This window comes from Choristoneura fumiferana, chromosome 23 (genome assembly GCF_025370935.1).
Source record: "Choristoneura fumiferana chromosome 23, NRCan_CFum_1, whole genome shotgun sequence".
In the NCBI taxonomy this organism is placed as follows: domain Eukaryota; kingdom Metazoa; phylum Arthropoda; class Insecta; order Lepidoptera; family Tortricidae; genus Choristoneura; species Choristoneura fumiferana.
The window spans coordinates 11,669,832-11,693,678 of NC_133494.1; the positions used below are offsets into that span (position 1 = coordinate 11,669,832).

A 23,847-nucleotide genomic window follows, 5' to 3' on the forward strand; every position below is an offset into this window, starting at 1 on the left:
ATATTAATACAGGTGACTGTAGATGGTGCCGTAAACGCTTACCTGTACATGCGAGTGAATAACTATTCTCTGACAGAAGTTTAAAGGTTAAATTTTAAAACAATAAGGTAGGTTTTATACAAAATAAGAATATTTTTAAAAGTGATGCGAAAGCAAATCAACAATGATAACATAAATTAGCCTTAAATTTAAACTCATTGACAAGAAATAGATACATTTTAATTTAAGCCATCAAGCATTGTAGATCATTTAAAAATGTGTTTAAATATTTTCAAAATTCGTAGGTCCAAAAATAATCAATTCATCTTTAGAAATAACAAAACAAAGACAGGTAAGTATTGTCAATCGTCAGATACAGTACAACCAAAATATTAATGTCGCTCGGTAGGTACTCGTCGGTTTTCTCCATTTTCCTGAAGATTCAAACGAGAAAGAAAAAAAAAACGATCTTTTGTTTCGAGTTCCGAAGGACATTAGCAAACTATCTATACTAGAAAGGTTTATTTAACTATACTTTGAAAGGTTTAGGTACCTAATTAACTAACTATAAACAAAACAACGTTAATGGTGTCTTAAATATTAAAATTACCCCCTTAAACTATCTAAACATTTACATTTCTGTATTGAAATACATTAGTCTAGTTTGTATTATTAGATAAGCAAAATGCTTAAAATCCTTGAATGTGCCAAATTTGACAGCTGAAGTTTGTTTACATTTAGTACCTAAACCTTTCAAGTATAGTTAAATGAAGGTACTTACTTATTTTGGGTATCGGATAACTTTTACAAAAACAATTGACAGCTTATCCGGAAATTGACATTATGGCCTTATGAAAAATAATTATGATTCTTAACACAAATCTTAGGTCATCTAAATAGACTAAATACACACGGCGGTATCAACGGAATACTTTCCACAATCATCTTATGTACATAATACATAATTGCAAAAGGACTAGCAAAATTACGTTGGGTAATTAAATATTAAGTAACGTATTGACTCTGTTAATTAAACTGCAAAATACAAAACACAACAATCGTTCAAAGTATCCAAACAAACAACAAAACAAACTTAAAATGTAATATTGTTGGGTTTAATCATAGATTATCATCATTAAATATTAATTGAAAATACAACAGGTGACAAGGAATTAACAAATAAGTAGGTACTTATCTTAAGCTATCGATAGGTTAAAGAAAAAACGGGCTAAGTGCGAGTCAGACTTATGCACCGAGGGTTCCTTCTAATAAAATTTGCATTAGGTACACAAGTTCAATAAACTATGAAAGCTCCAAACATTCAAAAGAATCGATTCCCAAAACATCAACGTAGCTGTTCTGTTCCATTTCAAACTGAACTTACATAGGTAAATATAAGTTTGTAATCGAGAAAACATTTTAAGCTAGGTACATATTAACTTGAAGTTTTTTTCTTTAACCTACTTTTACTATTTCTTGTAAAATTGTAATGATTCTACACGCAGGTCTGTAAGTTTACATATGGTTTCGATTTAGATACAAACGCCAAAATATTTTATCCATCTTTTTTTCTTATAACTAAAAGCGAGGAACCCCAAAAATGGAGCGATTCTATTCTGACGTCACGTCCTTTAAATTTTATTTCAATGTGCTTTATAAAGAGTACATAAGAGATAGCATATACAATATCAAAATTACTACCCAAAAGGAACGGGCCACTCCAATAGTCCGCAGACCAATGCAGACATCTCGTAATATCCGAAAAGAACTATGCTAATCATTCTTATCCCTTGGAAAGCTATCAGGTAATCTAAACTCTGAGATCGGAGATATGTACAAAGGGTTCAACTCTTGCGTATTCAGCCTGCTTTCTTCTGCTTCCTGGATAAACTTGGCATAAGCCCGCCTGTCCGACACTATCTGAGCACTCTTCACGCCCATTATGACCATAATGCCTCCTGCTACAACGCAGGCCATGATAATGAGTGCACTGGTCATCAGTCTCGCACTTGTTAGCTGGGAACACTGCTTAGCTCTAATGATGATCTCCATAGCAACCATCTCTTTTGTACTGGTGCTGTAGGTATACCGATATTCGCACTCCATCGAGTTTTCTTCCACGCGCAAAATGCAAGAAACTGCGTCGCTGTCTTCGATATCTGGAAAAAAAAACACAATTAAAGATGTTAATACGGTATTTGACTACTCCTGGATTTGCCATATCCTATATTTTATTGCCATATCCTATATATAGATATGCAGCCAATGTTTAGCGAAGAAAAAAATATTCAGTTGAAAATTGAGTTTACCTAGTCAATTTTTGTTTGTAGTATCCACATATCTGTCTCTTTTTAAAACGCTTTTCTCTATACGATAGGTATGGCGCCGCTACTTGCGTGTGACTTGAACGTGACATATCCCAAATTAAATATAAGTGAAAAACGTAAATGACGTCTTTATGTAGTAGTAACCTGTCCGTATAAACAAGTAGATATTCCAAATTCATAAAAATGAGTTAAGCTTCATATCAATTCTGTGCTTTACTACAGCTTAGGTACAGTCAACGTCATAAATAAGTGATCACTTTTGTACCTTGTCGCTTTCAGTCGTTACATGATTTCGTATGGCTTTTCAAACATGAGTTAAAGTGTCAAGGTACAAAAGTGATCACTTATTTATGACGTTGACTGTACAAGATCATTTACTTAAGTAAGTATTCACCTATACCTAAAGATATTTTGTCTTTGACTTTTATAGCAGCGCTTCAAGGCAATCTTTGGCAGCATTTTAATAGTGCGAAAGTTTATTATACGGTGTAATTCCCCAACCACAAACCGCGTAATGCGTAGCGTGGCGATTCAGTTAGCTTTCGAGTTAAACGCCAACATGAGACCACAAAGTAAGAGATGGTAATTATTCTATTTTCTGTCGTCATTAAGAACTTAAGCTTGAAAAATAAAGCGAAAACAGATGTATGCATGTTTTTGCAAAGATTTACATGCAAGTTTAACCCTTCTTGGACCTAGGCCTAGGACAGGGAGGGTTAAACTCAAGAATCTTATGTGACGCGTTTTTGAAGGAAAGTTCGTACCTCCATTATTTTTAACCCAGGTTCAGTATCCCAGTTTTATAGCTGGATGAACTTGTAGAAAAAATCCCAAGGTAAAATCGTGGGGTAGATCAAAAAAGGTAGTAAAGTTCAGACCAACCATAATAATTTTTACTTTATCATTGGTCTGAACATGAACACCCTTGCGTGGTTTCATACTCTACTTAGTAATAAAATAGAAAAAAAAGTTTAGAAGTTTGGTCAGACCGGCTGAGGTGACCTGACGAGTTTCTTAAACGTCGTTAACCCTTTTTTTACACCCTGCAGCTTGGGTATCAATGTTGCACCACGTTCATAGGAGTATACCCACCGGTTCCCTACATATTGACCCCTGCGTGGTGCTAAATGTAGAAAAAATCCTAAGGTAAAATCGTGGGGTAGATCAAAAAAGCATTATAAAAAGGTAGTAAAGTTCAGACCAACCATAATAATTTTTACTCTATCATTGGTCTGAACATGAACACCCTTGCGTGGTTTCATACTCTACTTAGTAATAAAATAGAAAAAAAAAGTTTAGAAGTTTGGTCAGACCGGCTGAGGTGACCTGACGAGTTTCTTAAACGTCGTTAACCCTTTTTTTACACCCTGCAGCTTGGGTATCAATGTTGCACCACGTCCATAGGAGAATACCCACCGGTTCCCTACATAATGACCCCTGCGTGGTGCTAAATGTGCAACAAACTGGCAGCCGCACCTGGGGGGCTACTACAAAATTCAAAAATCGAAGTTAGTTTATTTATTTACAAATACTTCCGTCGTCCATTAAATTTCGATTGGTACGTGATTTCCACTTAAGGTCTCTGCTCACTACACCGTATCATAACATAACCGTAATAGGAACGTGTAAGGCAAAAATATATTCTTTGTATTGAAAAATACGAGACTGTGCCCACTAGCACGTTTCTTAACCAACCGTCGCCGTCGCGTACCATGTATGCGCGTTACATTCCGTGTCTGCCACTTTCCTATTACGGTTATTTTATGATACGGTGTCAGTAAACAGCCATCCACCCACTGGTAAAGGCCTTTACCTGCATCAGTGAGCTTCTCTGCGACGGTGTAGTTAGTGCCGCTTATGACGCACACGTCAGTGCAGTTCTTAGACAAGTAGCAGGAGACGCAGGGCTCTGCGTGCGCGCACAGAGGGTTCTCGCACGTCGCGCACGTCTCGCAGAACGCGCCCGTGTACTTGCTGCCTTCTTCCGATGAGGCGCAGTCACATCGCCCTAAATAAGGAATGTGAATTTAGGCTGTGGAATGGTATTTCTAAACTGTGAGCTTCATGGAGACCTTTTCAAGGTATTATTAGACTGAATCCAGCATCTAATATCACATCTACCGTCAAAATTTCAAGTGGTTATTAAGAATCCATCATTAAAAAGCCATGTATTGCAAAATGTAGAGGGTGTAGAGAAGAATGCAGAGATTGATTGTTGATTGGTAATTATTAGAATGATGAATATTATAGTGCTGATTGATCTCAACACTTTGATATTAAACCATTTTTAATCTGTTCTCATTGCGTTTTAGTCCTTCAACGCTTTACCTAACCCTGGGTGTCAACTTATCTCGGTACTAGGAGGGTTGAAACAGACTGACCTGGTGCAGAAAAACCATATTTTTAAATAGTTCTGACAAGTAATAAAATATTTTATCCCGATTCGTAAGTAAAGGATGAAATGACGCATCATTAGAAAAACTCTTCACAAATTTAGCTCATTTAATAAAGCAGTAATGGCCGAATATGTAAATTGTATGTCAACAGGTCTCCCCTACAAATTGTTTAGCCGTCGCTGTAGCCGAAATCTCCCGAATTTTCGAATGCTAAGCTCAAAAATGGTAGCGTACTATTTTGACCAGTTGACTGCGTCATAAGTAAGTACCTTCTACAACTTTACTGAGTCCTCACCATTTCATAAAATTGTATTTATTTCTTGTGCCTCATTTTATTTTGATTGTAGATTGTATTTATTTTTGCGACTAAACATTCTTTTATTTTTATATTTATTTATTCGCACTCACCACAAGCGCAGGTCCCGTGTCCAGAGCACAGCTCGGTCCCCCCGGGCGCGACGCACGTGTCGTTCCTGATAGTGCAGTCGCACGCGTCGCCGCTCCAGCCGTCCGCGCACGCGCATTGCCCGCACACACACGAGCCGCGCCCTACGCCGCCGCACTCTATGCTGTTCTCACTGGGAACAAAGTAGATAAAGCCTTTATTAATAACTATATAGTGTCAGCTCCTGGATGGGTGGGTGGAGTAATGCCAGGGAATTGAAAAAACGATAGGTTTGATTTCCTCTGTGTATATTTGGAAAGTAATTACAATAAAAATTGTTCCCAAAAAAGTTGGTTTACCTAAGCGCCCTCTATTAACTTCCTAAAGAACTAAGTTCCTACTTAGTTTATTGGTTTGCTGCAAACAATCGATCACATTTATTTAAATAATCAATAAGTCACGTAATTTGCGTATGACCATGAAACTACCGTGAGACTCACTCATATTAAATTCCTTCCTTCTACACAGGAGCACGCGACTCGGCTTTTTAGAAGGGCTACGAAATAGCTCGACTTCGAAACATGTCGAGCTAAACTCGATTTAAGACGTGAGTTATCCGTTACTATATCATTTAATATAATTTGCGTATGATTGTGTAGATGGCGCTATCAGGCACATTCACAACTAGACTAGCTTTTACCCCTGGCTTCGCACATGTAAACCATTATAGATCCAGCAGTTGAATTAAAATTCATAGATTTCACTAAGTTCCTATGAAAATTCCCAAAAATAATGTCCTTTTATTCATCGACGTTGAAATGAAAACAACCCGCCCTATGCATAATTTCATGACTCTAAACCCAGCAGTTGAAATTCGAGATTTTATGCCGATCCCGTGGGAATATCGGGATAAAAAGTAACCTATTGTTATTCTAGATGCCCTGCTATTTGCTTATTCAATTTCATCTTAATCCATCTAGCCACATTCGCATTTATGATATTAATTAATGTAGTAAGAAGAAGAGCCTATGCACACGGCATATTTTAGAGTGGATACACAAAAAGCAATGGCGGTATTATTTAACGCGCAGGCGCTAGCGATCGCATTTACCTACCATCTCTTCCCTATTTACCATCATTTCATTCTACACCGTTTAACGGAGAGAAGTGGTGAAAGCAATCTGATTTCAAGTGCGTTAGACAAAATGAACTCAGATTGAAATTTGAAAGAAATTTTACTGCGATTTAATCTCGCTTAAAGCGTGCTAAACTAACTCCTGCTCGCTCTTTCGAGCAATATTTTTCGAAGATAGCTCTGATGGCAAGTGGCGCCCGTATTGTTTAAATTTCAAGAAAAGCTATGGTACTGGTAGAAGTAACAACTTTAACTGGTGTGTGTTTAGGACAAAATGTGTTCTGAAATATTTAATTTAATTGGCTGATTGAAACTCCTAAAAAATACATTTTTATCGGAAGTTACCAGTACTATCAGCCAATGTATTACAACATTATGGTAAGGTAAATTTGCTTGTAGAGGGTTATATTTACTGCCATATTTGACGGTATACTATCAGCGGCGTAAAGTCAACACCTGAACTGGATGCCTATTATCGTTCACAGACTCTACTCACCGGCTAATCTGGCAAGCCTTGCACTGGCAGTAGCGGCCGCTGAACCCGGGGTCGCACTCGCCGCAGAGACAGTCGCCTGCGCCGGAGCACGGCATGTGGTTGGCGCTGGTCGGGTCGCGGCACTGCGAGACGAGCGTCATGGATGCCGCCTCATCCTCGATCGAACAATCGCAGGAGGGACCTGACTTTAATGCTTATTGTCATTCGGAGATAGGACTCACCGGCTAATCTGGCAAGCCTTGCACTGGCAGTAGCGGCCGCTGAACCCGGGGTCGCACTCGCACTCGCCGCAGAGACAGTCGCCTGCGCCGGAGCACGGCATGTGGTTGGCGCTGGTCGGGTCGCGGCACTGCGAGACGAGCGCCATGGATGCCGCCTCATTCTCGATAGAACAATCGCATGAAGGACCTGACCTGAATGTCATAACAGATTTATATAAAGTACGAAACTAAATCGAGTACTAACCAATTTCACGATTATTTTTTTATTTACATTAAAAAGTTCCACCCTGGCCCGGTACGTAGATCCGTTTCTTCCGCTGTAGGTATAATCGACTACAAAGAGATCGAATATATAAGTACATGGCCTTAGTATGAGACAGTTAAAGTCAACTATATTTTTGTAACTTTAGCCGTATCGATCTTATTATATTATTATCAATATCACATACAATCATTTTGATTCACTTCAATCCAAATGGTCAAACCGTTGTTAGATAATTTTCACAAACATTTTTTCTGAGCAGCGAATTTTCACATCACGGTTTTTCACGATCGCAAATTTATTTATTCGTGTTTTTGATGTAGCGATTTTTCATGAAGCCTGAAGCGTTTTATTATGTTCGCGTTTCTTTTTTCGCTTATTTTACTACTATGAATAAACGCTATTGTGAAATTTATCTAACAAACCGTAGTCGAATAAACTCCCTAGGGCGTTTAAATTAATTTCAAAGAGTCTTACCATCCCTTATTGCACTGGCACACGCCGCAAACAAGGTGCGAGTTGACCGGACAGTTGAGAGAAGAACCCTGACTTGAGGATCCTTCGCAGTCGCACCCACACTGGATCTCCACCTCAAGCGTCAAATAATCCTGGCCTAGCTGGCTTTCCTTTATGAGTATCGTTTGATTTGACTGAAAAAATAAGATCAGAATTATAGAAAAATACTGCTCAAATTTCCTTTACCGCATTGTAAAATGTAGTGCTGCCGTAAATAATCAGCGTTTTTGCGGACTTTTTTCGTCATTACCGTTTCAGCAATTATTATTAGCAGAGATAATGCTGAGGGTTACAAAATTTAAAATACAACCGACGCTAAATCTAGCGTGATCTGAATTCTCCCGATTGTCCTACCGTTGTGCTAATGAACGTGGGATGGTAAGTTATGACATTAAAGCGGCCGGACAAAATTCTCGTATATTCACCCACCGGTCGGTGCGAATTGAACTTGGATAGAATTTCACTTTCAGGAGTTTAACGTTTACAATAAACGTCTTAGTTAGGGCCACACAGGTATGATGGTATCCCAAATGAGGTATTAAATGAAGCGAGCTTTTTAGGTAGGTAGGTATGCTTTACAGGATGCCGCTCTTTAATCAGCTATGCATGTAGGATAATCAAGTGAAAGAGTACGAGTACAAGTTTCCTCATTTAAATGTTTAAGCCCATCAATTGCAGTGACCAGCTACACGCGTGGGAACTACTGCCCAAGCACTCTCATTCTGAGGGGAGGCCTGTGCCCTGCAGTGGGACGTATATAGGCTGGGATGATGAAATGTTTAAGCCCATCAATTGCAGTGACCAGCCTCTTAAAGTACAACAATGTCAACACTTAGAGCCGTTGTACGGTACAACTTGTACCTATATGCCATTTTAGAGGACCATTGTCTTAACACTAATGTAAAAGTTGCGTCTACATATTTGCTCTCACCACTGTTAGGTCCTATTATTTGCACAGAAAGTCGATTCTTGGAAAACTTATTTAAGTGCATGCCGTCAATATTTGACAGTGTTGTCTAGTGTTGTGTACCTTCAAAGGGCACGAACGAACGTGAAGGATGTAACGGAACTGATACGCACCGACAATAATACGGTGAGTTGAGTTACGGAATACTTAAACAGACAGGCGCTACTGTAAGTAATTAATTGAGTACCTTCTTGTATTCGGGACATGCATCCAACGTGACATGGACCTCATAGTTAAGTGTCATGCCGTATTCGACGCCGGAGCATCGCGTTGACTCTATAAGTGACCCTCCTTTCACTCCGCAGTCCGTGAAGTACTTGACCCTCACCGGGCCCAAATTAGAATCGTCTTCGAAGTCCACAACACTCACGATGTCTTCATAACCCATTTTGACTAGCTTCAGTATGTTCGAACTGTCGCTCTCCAATTTGGCGACATAAGTGAAATCGTCCATTAGCTGGTGAATGCTATCGTAATGATCTTTCACTCTTTCCGTCACGGCGAAAATTACGTTCACCTAAAAATAACCGCATCGTTACTCGAGATCATAAGGCAATGTAAACAAGCATGGATAGTTTGCTTACACTGGCCTCGTGGCGGACTTTGCGTAACCCATAATGCTTTAATCAAGCCGGAGAGGAAATATTTATTTACCTTGTACTTATCTAAGAGTCTATAGACTTGTGCGAGCGAGGGATAATCGTAAATGGAGTACTCGCTATAATATCCATTGTCATCCAAGTGGCATTGTTCATCGTTCTTCTTTATAGCACCACCTGAAAAAAAATTCAAATCATTATTGAAATTTTAATGAAGGGCATTTAATTTAGGTATAGGGCGCAAAACAATCAATTGCTTGCCACACTTTTATAAACTGTTAAAGTACTATTCTCCATACCTACATTGTGTCAGATGTATAGCAAAAGTGTCTAATGGCAAAAGGGTGCTATGACGTCAATTCTTGGCCTACTCGGTTGATTACTTTATTTATTTCAAATCATTTGAAAATAATTTTTATAGTTATTTAGAAAAAATACTATCTGGCTTTCTTTCTGACCTAAAATAAATTGTTATTTATTAATGGACACACGCACCACGAGGAGTACCCATCTCGGTGCGTTGCCAGTCCTTTGAGAGATTGATAGGCTTTTTTTCGTAAGGTTAATCAATATTAGATATATATAGGCATCGGACTATAGGTATATACTTAAAACACATTCTGTGCATACTAAAACATGCTGCTACTTCTATACCACGAGCTAACTCCATGTTATGTTTCATAAATTTTGAGCGTTTTTGCTTAGCGCAGAAATGTTGATTCTGACTGTGCAACAACAGTATTTAGGTACATTGGGTACGTTCACAATCTTTCAACAGTCATGCTGATAACATTCTTTCTGCATAATAACATTGTAAATATTCAGCGAATTTGGCAGCGTTTTTAGGGCTCCGGAGCCAAAATGGCAAAAACGGAACCCTTATAGTTTCGCCATGTCTGTCGGTCTGTCTGTCTGTCTGTCCGTCCGTTCGTCCGCGGCTTTGCTCAGGGACTATCAATGCTAGAAAGCTGTAATTTTGCAAGAATATGTATGTAAACTATGCCGACAAAATAGCACAATAAAAATAGACGTAAAGTGTTTTTTTTTTTTTTCATCCAACCTTGTAGTGTGGGGTATCGTTGGATAGGTCATTTAAAATCATTAGGTGGTTGCTAGAACGATTTTTTGATTCAGTGATTTGTTTGCAAAATATTCAACTTTAATGTGCAAAATTTCATAAAAATCGAGCGTCCCCCCCCCTCCCCCTCTAAAATCTAAACCGGTGGGTGGAAAATTTAGAAAAAAATCAGAATGGTAGTAAGTATATCAAACTTTCAAGGAAAACTAACACAGCTAAGTTTGCTTGAGAATTATTAGTAGTTTAAGAGTAAATAGCAGCCTAAGGTATAAAATATACTTACCTAAACTTGGAAGATTCCGTATAAAATACGAAATCCTTAGAAAAATATTACTTATTTTTTTCGTAATGGCTACGGAACCCTATTTTGGGCGTGTCCTACACGCTCTGGGCCTATTGGTTGGTTATTATTTACCGAGTTTTCCATCACCAGCTGTATGCAGCAGTCCATCGGACAGCAAGATGACAATCTTCCTGCTGTGAAGTGCCCAGCCGATCTTCTCAGCACAAGCCACTGCCTGCACCAGTGCATCCAGCTGAGCCTCTGCGTCATCCAGATTCGCCGTCACTTTACTGCTGTTTACGTGTTTGATGAAATCAGGCACCTGGAAATGTATTTATTAACAAGTCATCATCATCATCATCATATCAGCCGTAGGACGTCCACTGTCGGACATAGGCCTCCCCCATAGACTTCCAGTTGCTTCGGTTGGAAACGGCGAGCTTTTCCCGTGGCGGCTTTAACCAGGTCATCCATCCATCTCGTTAGTGGACGTCCTACGCTGCACTTGCCGATCTGCAGTCTCCATTCGAGAACTTTTCGGCTTTAACGGCCATCTGTTCATTAACAAGTATTAGGAAGTATCCTTGGTCAAACAACGATGATGCAGAGTGCAGTAGAAACTGCATGCTGACGAGCTGCATGAACACACATCTGTTGCATAGACGTAACTATCGTAAGGTCGCGGGTGAGTAAAGTAATTGTTTTTAGTGCATTGATATTATAAAGCAAAGCAAAGTAACGCCTGATTCAAGAAATTACAAACAGTTGTGTCCAGTTAGATATTTGAATAAAAGCTGTAAACGGTAATGATAATGATATTTCATATAGTTTATACCTCATTGGTGAGTGACAAGTGATGTCTATAGCTATAAGTAGGTTCACAGGTCTGCTCCTCAGCGTTACAAGGGTTCGCGCGGCGCCTCTCATCCACATTGATATACGGTAGAACTGGTTTGTCAGCAAAACTCCCGAAGCCTAGTCTGAAAATAACAAGTAGGTATTACGAGTGGTTCTAGTCGACTGAAAATATCACCACTGCCCAAGACACTAGGATTATTACCGAGTGGATACCTCAAGTCGTAAATCTTACTCTGCCGAAACACAAAGTACTGCTTTTTACTCAAATGACTCATACTCAATGACTCCGACTTTTCTTGAAACTGCAAGTACTTCAGGATTATTATAAAACTAACCAAACCTAACCTATATGGTTCTACAAGCAGTGGCGGTGTAAAGGGGGGAGGGGGCGAAGGGGGCGGTCCGCCCCGGGTGCCAAGCACCAAGGGGCGACAACGACAACTCACTATTGCATCCAAAGAAGGTTCACAAAATCTGCTTCTTTAAAGACATATCAATAAATGACTCTTTGTACCTAGCTACATACAAAACCACCCTGGGTACCAACCTACCATACGCCGCTATGATACACATACCTAAAATTATCAGTAAGATTCTTCAGCATACTAGGCAGATCATCTCGCAGCGACACCAAGGTTTCCTTGTCGTCCTTCATAGACCACGTCAGATCCATTAAATAATACAAATCCAGAGGGTAGTTTTTGGCCGGTCTGTAAGAAAATTGAATCTTCGTCGTTTCTCCTGCAAACATCATGACAGAATGATTAGGGGAATTATTGCGTGGGAATACAAATACCTCCGTGTAGCATGTTTTAAGGCAGGTATTCAACGTTGAATGTTTCTGGGTTAAAAGACTATAATATTTAGCGACGTTGCGTTTAAGCAGTGATTGATTTCAATCTAGGCGCCAAATGGTGGCATTTTTCAGTTTCCACTGCAAAATAAAATTACTTATGATGGCGCTTTTTGAGAGGTGTGGAAGCGGTGTAGACATCCCGCTCTACCTTGATCAAGGGCTAGACCCAACGCTGATAACTGCATACACACTATCTAAATACGTAGTCGCTTCACAATACTGCAGTAACACCCTAATAGGCAGACTGTTGAGAAACTTAATGCTTCCAAAACCAATCTGGCCCATTCGTAAATAAATTTCACTAGCATGGCTCTACCAAAACCTTCACTCCACCCTTTTCTTTCCGTCTTCTCTTCTTGTCATCACCTTCGTTATTTTAAATTTTAGACTGACCAGCGATAGACCTCACCTAATGATAAGTGCACATGAAGCCAACGATGTACTTACTACTTGATTCGTCACTACTTGATTCAGTAGCAATCTAATCACTCTGGCCTTTAATAGCCCTAAATTACATTGTACTTATCCGGAACAGCAAACGACGGAAAAGTCTTTTTCATCACACTTGCTCGTAACCAGTGTCGTAACATGCAGGCTACCTTGGTTGCAACCCCCCAAATAAAACCCTCGACCTTAATGCGCTTGTCATGAAACCCGTGGTCGGTAAATGAGTCATTGCCCGTACTAATTTTCATGTCATGAAGCCCAAGGTCGGTAAATGAGTTTGTTACTGCATGGCGCGCTGCTGCGCCGTGCGCGCGCTGGACACGCACGCCATGCACATGCTGCGGAGGGGAGGGCGGCGGGGAGCTGGCGCTGCCAAGAGCGCAATCAGCGGTATCGGCAATTTTTGTACAAATATTAGTTTTTCTTTTACAAATAAACAATTTTACTCGCAAATGTGATGAAAAACATTGTATGTCGCACGGGCGGTACTAGAATTACGAACATCAACTCATTAAAGAACTTCTAATAGACTCTCGTTCGTAATTCCTTATTTACCGCCCTTAAGACACAATGTACTATTTCTCATCTTTCTATTTAACAAATCCTTACGTGGCTTAAGCGATAGTCGTATCCTCTGGGGCTGTATCTGCACCACGGACTCGCTGCTGCCAGAGTCCACATCCTGCAGCGAGCGGTTCTCTGCCACCTCCCACACAGGCTTCAGCGGCCTTTGGATCATGCCCTGACCGCAGCCGCTGGCGACTAAACTGCAAGAAGAAGAAATAAATAGGGTACATAGAATTTCATGTACAATCACTTGCTTTAATATCTGCCACAGCGAAGCGTGTATAAATATCTGACACGTCCTACCGACCCTAGAAATAAAGTAGTAACTATCAGATATTTATGCACGCTTAGTTGTCTCGTATTGATGCTGATGGCTGTATGTACCAAAACGTAAATTCCCGCCAGCTGATGTATCAATCGAGAATTTACTGCGAAGATCTCATCCTCATCTCTCCAAATAAATAATAAGAGGCTAGGCTGATCTTGAATCATGTAGAGATTGTCGATCGAGAACGAGATCTCCTCAATAGGATCTTGAAGACACTGATGCACCGTGCATCGTAACCCTCGGAAGTCCCTATATCCCTGTTTAACTAGATTACCCGGCCAGATCATCATCAAGATCATGAAGAGATGACATGTAATGTATTGAAATGGGTATATTTTAATTAATACCATTGTCACCGGGAAACTGTGACGCATCCAAGGAAGTGCAACTGTGTATTCACCGCTGCTATCTCAACATTCGCGACTATCTTACTTGTTTATTTAGCTGTAAACGAGCGTTTCTTAAAGTAACTTCTACCCAATTAAAAAAACCGAAAAAGTACCAAATTTGGAGTTGAAATTATAATTAAAAAAGACCAATATCTGACACAGCAAGCGTGCATAAATATCTGGTACGACTCTATTTCTAGGGCCGGAACGACGTGTCAGATTTTTGCACGCTCCGTCATGGCAGATATTAATGCTGGTGACTGTACTAAAAGTAACAACAGTGCAAAACAAACAATCATAAATTATGTACAAGTTATGTTAAGACATGACTACTGAACACAGTAAATAACTTTATTTTAATGTTTATGTTATAATTTATGAATCACTTTAAAATAAGTATTTATTAATTTTATAAATAGGTAGGTAAAGTTAGTGCCATCCACGAAGACGCGTGATTTTGTGAAAATTAGACATAATGACATTGTAATAAGAACCACGGCACGCGTCATCGTGAATGACTCTACCTATATAAATATAGGTGTAACAAAACCACAAGAAATACGGAACACCTTTCCTGTTTATTGCTTCTATTATAGATTTTACTAACTGTGCCAAAGTCACTGTGTCAAGTGTATGCTACCTTTATTAAATTAATAACCCGTTGTACGTTAATACTCTTTTGTCTAAAAAGAATACAACAACGACGCGTACAGAATCCCCTGACTTTGTTAACTACTACTTTACTTAATAAAACAGCATTTAAGGCTCAGCTAGTAACAGTAACGACTTTTGGACATAGTGCTCGACCTACAGGAGCATCAATCTCACGTTTCAAATCATTCTAACAAATAAATAAAATTTTAGTTTTATTACGAAACGACCAGCACAGCAGGCTTTAAAACAAACTCATTGAAAACTATTCAACCGCGCCAGCCGTGAAGCACAATCAACTATCAATCACCCACCTCGCTCGCGAAGCACAACTCAACCTTTTCGGCCAATCGAGCCCAAACCTCAAATGTCGGTGAACTGATGTCGGCGATCCGATGACGGCGGACCAACGCCGGCGAACGTGGGAACCCACAAGCCGGAACCAAAGAATGCGCTAATGCAACGCGCTGTACCAAATGACTATCTAATCAATAAAACTCCCGCCTTTTGTAGCGCTTATCTATAAGTTATTTCATCTTAGATAACACGGCAAAAAGTAATAGGAGGAACGTGTTAAAAGCTTAACACTATAACAAATTGACCATTAGAGGCTCTCGTAATTACTTCCCCGCTGGGCTGACTTGACACCTGCTGTTTGAGCCTCGGTGGGGTTAGATACGATGTTAATTAGAGGCATTGGTACATATATGTATACTTACCATGCTAGAGTCTGCATTAGGTAGGTATTTTTTAAAACATGAAGTGAATTTGGTAGGTATTTAAATGAAAAGTTCAATTGAAGTACATAGTTAAGTATGTGGGAGAAAATATGTAATATATAATAATACGATCACTTCAATCCATTCAGCACAAATATGACTATGAATAGACAAGCATCAGAGCTTGAGAATATGTATAGTCGACCAAGAAATTGGTTTACCACCTTTTACCACCCTAAGGTTTAATGTAATTTGTAGCGCTTAAAACGTCAGTCTATTTTCACATGAATTTCACTCAGAAGTCAATATGACAGGCAGTCTCATTATTTTATTCCTGAAGTAGGAACTGTCATTAAAATTGGTAAAGCATTTTCTTGGTCGACCATACATCTGCCTAATGTTGCGTCGCGCCGCACGCGCCGTAGCATGCAGTGATGTCAATGCCACCTTAGCTCGCTGCTGGCTTACCTCATCGTCATTACACCGCGGAACCTTACTGCTGAAGTAAGGGTCGGTGCACCAGCAGCAGTGCTTGTTGCCACAGACACGCACAGCAACATGCAGCTATGTAAATGCCAACTTGGCCCGCTGCTGGCTTTGGCTTACCTCTCGTCGTCATTGCACCGCGGCACCTTACTGCTGAAGTAAGGGTCGGCGCACCAGCAGCAGTGCTTGTTGCCACAGACACGCACAGCAACATGCAGCTATGTAAATGCCAACTTGGCCCGCTGCTGGCTTTGGCTTACCTCTCGTCGTCATTGCACCGCGGCACCTTACTGCTGAAGTAAGGGTCGGTGCACCAGCGGCAGTGCTTGTTCATGCAGCTATGTAAATGCCAAGCTGGCTTTGGCTTACCTCTCGTCGTCATTGCACCGCGGCACCTTACTGCTGAAGTAAGGGTCGGTGCACCAGCAGCAGTGCTTGTTGCCACAGACACGAACAGCAACATGCAGCTATGTAAATGCCAACTTGGCCCGCTGCTGGCTTTGGCTTACCTCTCGTCGTCATTGCACCGCGGCACCTTACTGCTGAAGTAAGGGTCGGCGCACCAGCGGCAGTGCGCGGCGGCCGATAGACACGCACCGCAAGCCTCTTGCTCGATGCATACCAACTTGTTCAGCATTTGTTGCGGCACTGGAACAAGCACGTGATAAGTTTTCGTGAAATACTTGTATTTTGAATGTGAATCCTCTAGTTAGCAAAAAGTTAAAGAAGATTCTTAACAAGTAGCTAAGTATAGTGTTAAAGTAAACGAAGGGTCCACGGAAAGAACGGTTTGAAATTTAGTCATCACAAACAATTGCTATGGTTACCATTTATTCAAAAGTGAAAAAAAAATATTTTATATTGTTTTCAGATTATTTAATTCAATGGTAAGTCATAGTACTTTTTGAGCTCTACATTTTGAAGTTAAAATCTCAATTTAAAAAAAAAGGTGACTAGGCGTGTTCTTTCCGTGGACCCTTCAAATCTTAAACATAGCTTCGGTCACGTGAGTCACGTCACACAGCACGACTGGCCGTGATTCATTTTTTTCGCTCACTCAGTCGGTTCTAATCCAATTCTAACTTAGGTAAACATGCTTGAAAAATGCAGATATCTTATCTGTGAAAATAACATTCGGAGTAGGAGAAACTACTCTACTTCATTGTCACAACTACCGTTCAGACAGCCGCTCAGATAATTTTTGAGATTATACTAACATATTTATTTACACCATTTTCCAATTGTCCTTTTGTTACCAATTATAAAACCGAAAAACAGACTAAAGGGGTTTTTACACATGTGGTTTAAAAATTGGAGAGACAAGCTAAGCTAGTAAATGTCCTGCAATGCTAGTTAAGCATTCTGGCATTTACAGTGTAACCATGTGTAAATCTAGGCTGTCTCCTCATGAAAATGCATGACTCTACATTCTACATGCATATGTCGATCAGATGTTTGCAAACGTAAATCGCATCTGTCACTCGTTAACATAGAGTAAACGAAGGCAGCCTTTCAAGACAAGTCGTAAACGTATCTCCAATAGTAATAAAGCCAACTAACAACACAAGCAAAGACATAAGATTTCCGAGTAGATGGCAAAGGAATGTCTACGCGACCCAAATTTAAACTTTTATAAATGGACGTCTATTTCCACCTAACGTTTCTAGACGTCGTGCGTTAAGAATCACCACCAAATAGAGTGTGATCATTGTTTACGGCTGCTGACATAATTTATGTGGGCGTAAACGATGGGTCGCAGGGTGACTACTAACTCTACCTATATTCACAAATCAAGGGATATAGCTATATCAATCTAGGGATAAAACTGACGTGAATATTCGTAGGTTTTCGATCCCTATACTAAATACTTCCGAGTGGCACTACACAGTAGGTAAGTTTATTGGTCAAGTATAGTATGACATCATACTTGAGAGATTTGTGAAACCATGATACTTTTGATGTGAGAGTATGTAGATAGTTATAATCGGTTCTGTAGTGTGCATGCTTATAATTTTCTAAGGTACCTGTTATTGTTGACAAATTTCCGGTATTCTGATTTATTTACCTATAGGTACTTTACGATTCGACTTTATTATAGAAGTTTGCAAAATCCTTACCTATAAGATCAAATTTCAATGAATGTTACTCAAAATATGAACTAAATTCACTGACATAGCTAGAAGAATCAGCAAGTTGAAGTAGCAATAGGCGTGCCACATCACTCGAAGAACAGATACTTAACCATCAGGGGAGAAAGGCTTCTCTCTAGGGGAACTGATGACATCGTGAGAGTTGCGGGCAACCGGTGTATGCAAGTGGCGAGTTGTCGTTAATTGTGGCGTTTTAAGGGGGAGGCCTTTGTCCAACAGTGGATGTCTTGCGACCGTACATTTATTGTAAACTCTACTTTGAAAACTCTACAATTGTAATGATGAATGATGATACTTAATTTATTACGACAACATTACAGCAGTCACATACTGTTTGCAATTCAGCGGTTTTCTCGGTTTTTTAAACACCGAATGTACACAAGTATCATCATAATTACCGTAGACTCATCGCTATAACGGCCCGGCCCGACTACGCGCGACCGAGGGCGAGGCGAGCGTTTCCTCTGTTCATTGCGTGTTAATCAGACGAACGGCGTTTATTTCGTTGCGGGACATAGGCTTCTCCCAAAGAACGTCAAAATTTCACGGTGCGTGGTCGCCACTCAAGAATACATTGGCCCGAAAAGATCTTTCTTCGAGCATAATAGTTATCGCGAGCTAAATGAATTATTCACAGAGTCGCGGGGAACAGCTAGTAATAAATACATTGCCGTGACGGATAGACGGAGGGACAGGTAGTGTAGTGACATTAATATTGCTCCTGTGACCCTTCAGATACGGAATACCAAAAAACACTCGCAGCATCGTTGATCGCGCGTAGTCGTAACAATGCCTTAGCACAGCGCGCGTGCCGGCGCGGGCGCAGCTAATAGAGAGTGTTGTGATCGAAGACCGATAAAACCGCCCATTGATTAATGAATTGTGTCAATTATACAGCTTCGTTGTTTTCGGTATTTTCACATTTTAGCCAGATGGTGCATGTAATGCCTTATCTCGTATTACTAATACACGGCTATTGCTCATAAGTATAGTATAGTCATACATAACTTTGTACCTTTTTGTAATAGTGAGTAATGTTTAAAAAGGTATACTAAGAATTGTTTAGTTTAGTGGATAATTGGCACGTTTTCCCAGTCACACTAACAAAACTTGGGTAGGTAGGTTCGTTAGGTAGGTACACGGAGTATAAGTGCCTAAATATTTTACCAATTAATATTTTCTTTAATTTAATTTACTGTCTTTTTTCAAATTTTTAAGCCCAGTAGTTTCCAAGATATGGGGGAATAAATTTTGGCCTATATCCTGAAATAGCTTCAAAACGTTTTGTGTAATAACAAGTCCTTTCATTTAATTAAAAAAAAAGTAATAAACTTTTTTACCCCTATAAGTGGTTTCCATGCTTAATATTTATTTATTTGCGTTACATTGCCATCTCTGGTCACTGACTTTTACAGATGTGTACCAAATTTCATCTTAATCAGTCCACTAGCTTTGGAGCACATTAGTTGCGACAGACAGACAAAACGGAGTTATCCTATAAGAGTTTCGTATTTATTTCTAAACCGTAAAAACGCATTCACTGCCGGTTTTTTTTTCAACTTCTGCGAGATTCAAGACACCGGACTTCGCTCAATGCCATTTAGTACCTGGGCGACCGAGCTTTTCTCGGGCTAAAACTCGATAATAAGCGTTTTCCCAGATATAAGATCAAGCTAGATCGATTTGTCATCCCCGAAAACCCCTACATGCCAAATTGCATCGAAATCGTATATATAAGAATTGCTCATTTAAAGGTATTAGATTTATACTGTTTCATGGTAAATCCAGCTAAGATAAATTAACCTACAATAGCCTTCAATAAGGCTCTGGGTGAAATCCTCAAAATGTTTGAACTCTTACACGTTTTCAAGGTACTGTTTGCAATTATTTTAACTTTCATAGAGTGAGATATATTTACGGCACAAAATTTGGCCAACTCTATATACAAACTTACCTATTACTCATTTTAATGATTTTTCAATCCTACTGGGTTTTATTGAGAATACACTGCTCGTTAACATGCAAATATAAACAATTTGCGTCCTCTGAAAAGGTAAGAAACTCCCATAACCCTTCCCGTAACCGATGAAAGGTCGCCCTTTCGATAAGTATGTCTGTTTGACTAACATTCTCGTGTCATCTGCAATCTGCATTAATGTATGCCACAGCGAAGCGTGCAAAGTGCAAAAATATCTGACATGTCCTCAGCCCTAGAAAAGAGTCGTATTACATAAGTAAGTCAGATATTTATGCGCGCTTTGCTGTGTCAGATATTGGTGCTCCTAACTGTAAGGTCAACGACTTTAGTTCATGAGCCACCATGGAACCATTTCACAGTAAACGTCATAGTGGCACCGCATTAATTAACAAGGAAAATCGTAATGACTTTTTCTTTGAAAAGGTTCCATGATGGCTCATAAATTGAAGTCCTGACTGTACATTATCCCGTGACTAGGTATGGCAGTATTTTTTACTTCCAACTTCTAACTTGTAACACTTCCAACAGTTCCAATGATGCGATAGGTCTTAAGTAAACTGTCGATAGTGTTTTACATATGGATTGTCTTAAGTGACTCTACCATAAAACATCGTTTAAAGTATCTGAGCGACAGAGCTTTACTCGGACTAAAATTATAATAAATAAACTTAAAAGAAATATTTTAGTCTATTTTTAATGACACTTCACCCCAGGTGTGCTTATTTAAGACGCGGATCCATGTGAAATTTAAGGCTATCATTTTCTTTTTTATTTAAATCAGCTGAATTTGTGCTTATTAAAACAGTTGAGACTAGAAATGCAGTACTTTTTTAGTTCCCACATACGAAGAGGCAAATTTGGCAAAGAAAATAAGATCTACGAGTGTAGGTATCATGAATAAATAAATAAATATCGCGGGACAATTCACACCAATTGACCTAGTCCCAAAGTAAGCTTAGCAAAGCTTGTGTTATGGGTACTAAGCAACGGATAAATATAACTATATAGATAGAAGATACATACTTAAATACATATTAAAAACCCAAGACCGGAGAACAAACATTCGTATTTTTCATACAAATATCTGCCGCGACACGGGAATCGAACCCGGGACCTCAAGCTTCGTAGTCAGGTTCTCTAACCACTAGGCCGTCTGGTCGTCCTGAATGAATGAAAGCATACATACGTGATAGGTACTTTACACGCGCTTAAACTTTTGCAGGTAGAATTTGAAATTATAATATTCGCATATTACTTAAATTTCATGCAAATAAAAGCTAACCAATTCCATTTAGTGTTTTTTTTCTATTTTAGAAAACTAATGCCCGTAACAGGTGGTGCTGGCGCCCCGCGTCTGCTTCGGCTATTTTCGTTAACATAAAATAAATCACTTCTTTTGAAGCCATGCAGATAAGGGACCCGTTTTATTTGTCTGGAAAACCGATTAAGCAACTGCTTATTTGAACACGTGCTTTCTTTTAAAAGTTAACATTATGCATCATACGTACGATAGTAAAAGTAACTTTTGCTAATTGCTTTCAGGCATATGAAAATTTCTGTTACAGATTTATACAATGTAACAGCTAAAAATCTATGTCACTAGCGTTTAGAGTGTTATACAAGCAGACGCCTTAACCCATAATCTGTTATCGTAATCTTATCAGAAATCCATTTCAAAACAATTAAAACATCACTTACCTTGTCCATTTGCAAATCCAAATAACACAAAACAACACAAATAAAACAAAATATTTATGTTCATGATCGGAATTTAAATCACATCACATAGGGAGATATTCGCGTGTGTGGATCGATTGGGCGCGTTAGCTGGTTCGCGATGAGTAATTGATAAGGGCTGATAAGGTGATAGCTTGATAATGGAGCGAACGCGCGCCGCGCGTCGCCCGCGTCTTCTCGCGTCAACATCTCCAGCAAATGTGAGCAACAGGCTTACGCGTATTACGCGCTTACGCGTACGCTTTTCCTAGCCCTGCGTTTGTAATTGACGGCTGTAAGGATAGAACATGTAGTTTCAGTGGAAGTGTCGGCGTAATGAGTTCACGCGTTCAGCGGGAGTGTTCGGCGTGGGATTAATTGATACATGGCGACGATTTATACGCTAGTTTCTGTAACAACTCAGCAACCGCATTAGGTTCTTTGTCTTTCACGATTAATTTTCAGACGCCTGTGATATATTTAAACATGGTTTCTGATTTATAAATATCAAGATGGACTCCATACTCCACACTTTTGATACTTCTAAATATATATTTATGCCTGCATTATAACAATACATGATCTTATAAAAAATATGAGCTAAAATAAATCTTTACTAATATTATAAATGGCTAAGTGAATATTTTCGTTTGTTTGCTACTCTTTCTCGCTTAAAGTACTCTACCGATCGTGATAAAATTTGGTATTGTAGAAATAGTTTGAAGTCCTGAGAAGGGCATAAACAGCTAGTAATTTATACAGATAATAGTTATATTTAAGTATTTGAACTTGAGAACAATTTTAGGCTAGATAATAAGTATTAACTAAGTAACCGTGACCCGGGAAACCGGTGGATGCAAGTGGCGAGTTGTCGTTAATTGTGGCGTTCTAAGGAGGAAGCCTTTGTTCAGCCGTGGACGTGTTCCAGCTGATAATGATCATGATGATGAATAAGTATTCACAACACTTACACAGGCAAGCGCAATTAATCCTGTAATGTTGGCTGAAGCCACAGAAGCTATCAATGAAAGACGAATCACGTCAACTGTTATCTTTACGCAAAGATCAACGATTAAGTACTTAAATAATTCCTAAAAAAATAATAATTAAAAATCAAAAAACCCGACTGCCTTAAAAATACTAAAAAGTAGAAAACAAGTCTAGTGGGCTAGAACTTTGTTAAGTAGCTAACTTAAAGTTCAACAGTTGGGACCCATTAGTTAAGAATTTTTGAGCGTCACGATTTAAATGGGTCCCGAACCCGGCGGGTTTTTTGATTTTTTAAATGTATTTTTTTATTTCACACTTTTCTGTGAAAATGGTATATTAAAACGGTTATACCTAACCTATATATTTGTAGAATGGGCTAATTATTAGCTTTCATTTAATACCTCACTCGATAGGTTTGATTGAACAAAAATTTTTTTTTTAAACTTAGGTACAATTTAGCGCCATAAATCCGCCATTTTGATTTTTCAAGAATTTCATGTACCCAGTGTCACTCGCGTCATTAAGACGAATGCAATGACGTATCATTTATCAAAATAGGTTCAGCCGTTGAGTATTTACGAGAGGACATAGGAATAGACATACATACATACTTACATACATACATACGCGTCAAAAACATAACCCTCCTTCTTCGCAGTCGGGTAAAAAACAATAACTACTTACTTATTAACCTAAATCCTCCAGGACCTAGTTTAATAGACAGTCATAAAACTATAAAAAGGTCGCATTATAACTACGAATTTCCATTTCCATCGCCGCTATTAATTCAACGTCAGCCTTCGACATCTACTAATTCCAACACCGCATTACTTTACAAGATACACGACTTCGAAACACGCATCAAACCACTCCCAGACGAATACGTACGTAATTCGGAAACCAATGTAACTTGGCCCACTCCCCCTTTCTTATTAACACGGGATTGATACGCTCAGAGGGGGAACTCGGAGGAAAGTAAGAGGTCTATTAACTAGGTGCTTGGTGGGCGTACATTCGAGGCCAAAACTACAAAGCGAAACAAATGCTCATTAAACCTTTACTAGCTTT

At 39.3% G+C, this 23,847-nt stretch overlaps 1 protein-coding gene and 1 long non-coding RNA gene across 2 annotated transcripts in view; both read right to left on the reverse strand.

The window, feature by feature from the left end:
• LOC141440911 (uncharacterized) overlaps window positions 1-23,847 on the reverse strand; it is a 91,616-nt gene that overhangs the window by 251 nt on the left and 67,518 nt on the right. The gene's annotated exons all lie outside the window — the stretch shown is intronic.
• Window positions 202-22,000, reverse strand: Itgbn (Integrin betanu subunit). Its single transcript, XM_074105500.1, has 13 exons — window positions 21,772-22,000; window positions 16,455-16,593; window positions 13,415-13,572; window positions 12,078-12,243; window positions 11,480-11,624; window positions 10,777-10,966; window positions 9,339-9,460; window positions 8,872-9,201; window positions 7,679-7,851; window positions 6,940-7,131; window positions 5,111-5,280; window positions 4,120-4,314; window positions 202-2,138 (listed from the first exon to the last, which is right to left on the reverse strand). Exons 1-13 carry the CDS (start codon window positions 21,833-21,835, stop codon window positions 1,753-1,755), a joined length of 2,430 nt encoding a protein of 809 aa, XP_073961601.1. The 5' UTR covers window positions 21,836-22,000; the 3' UTR covers window positions 202-1,752.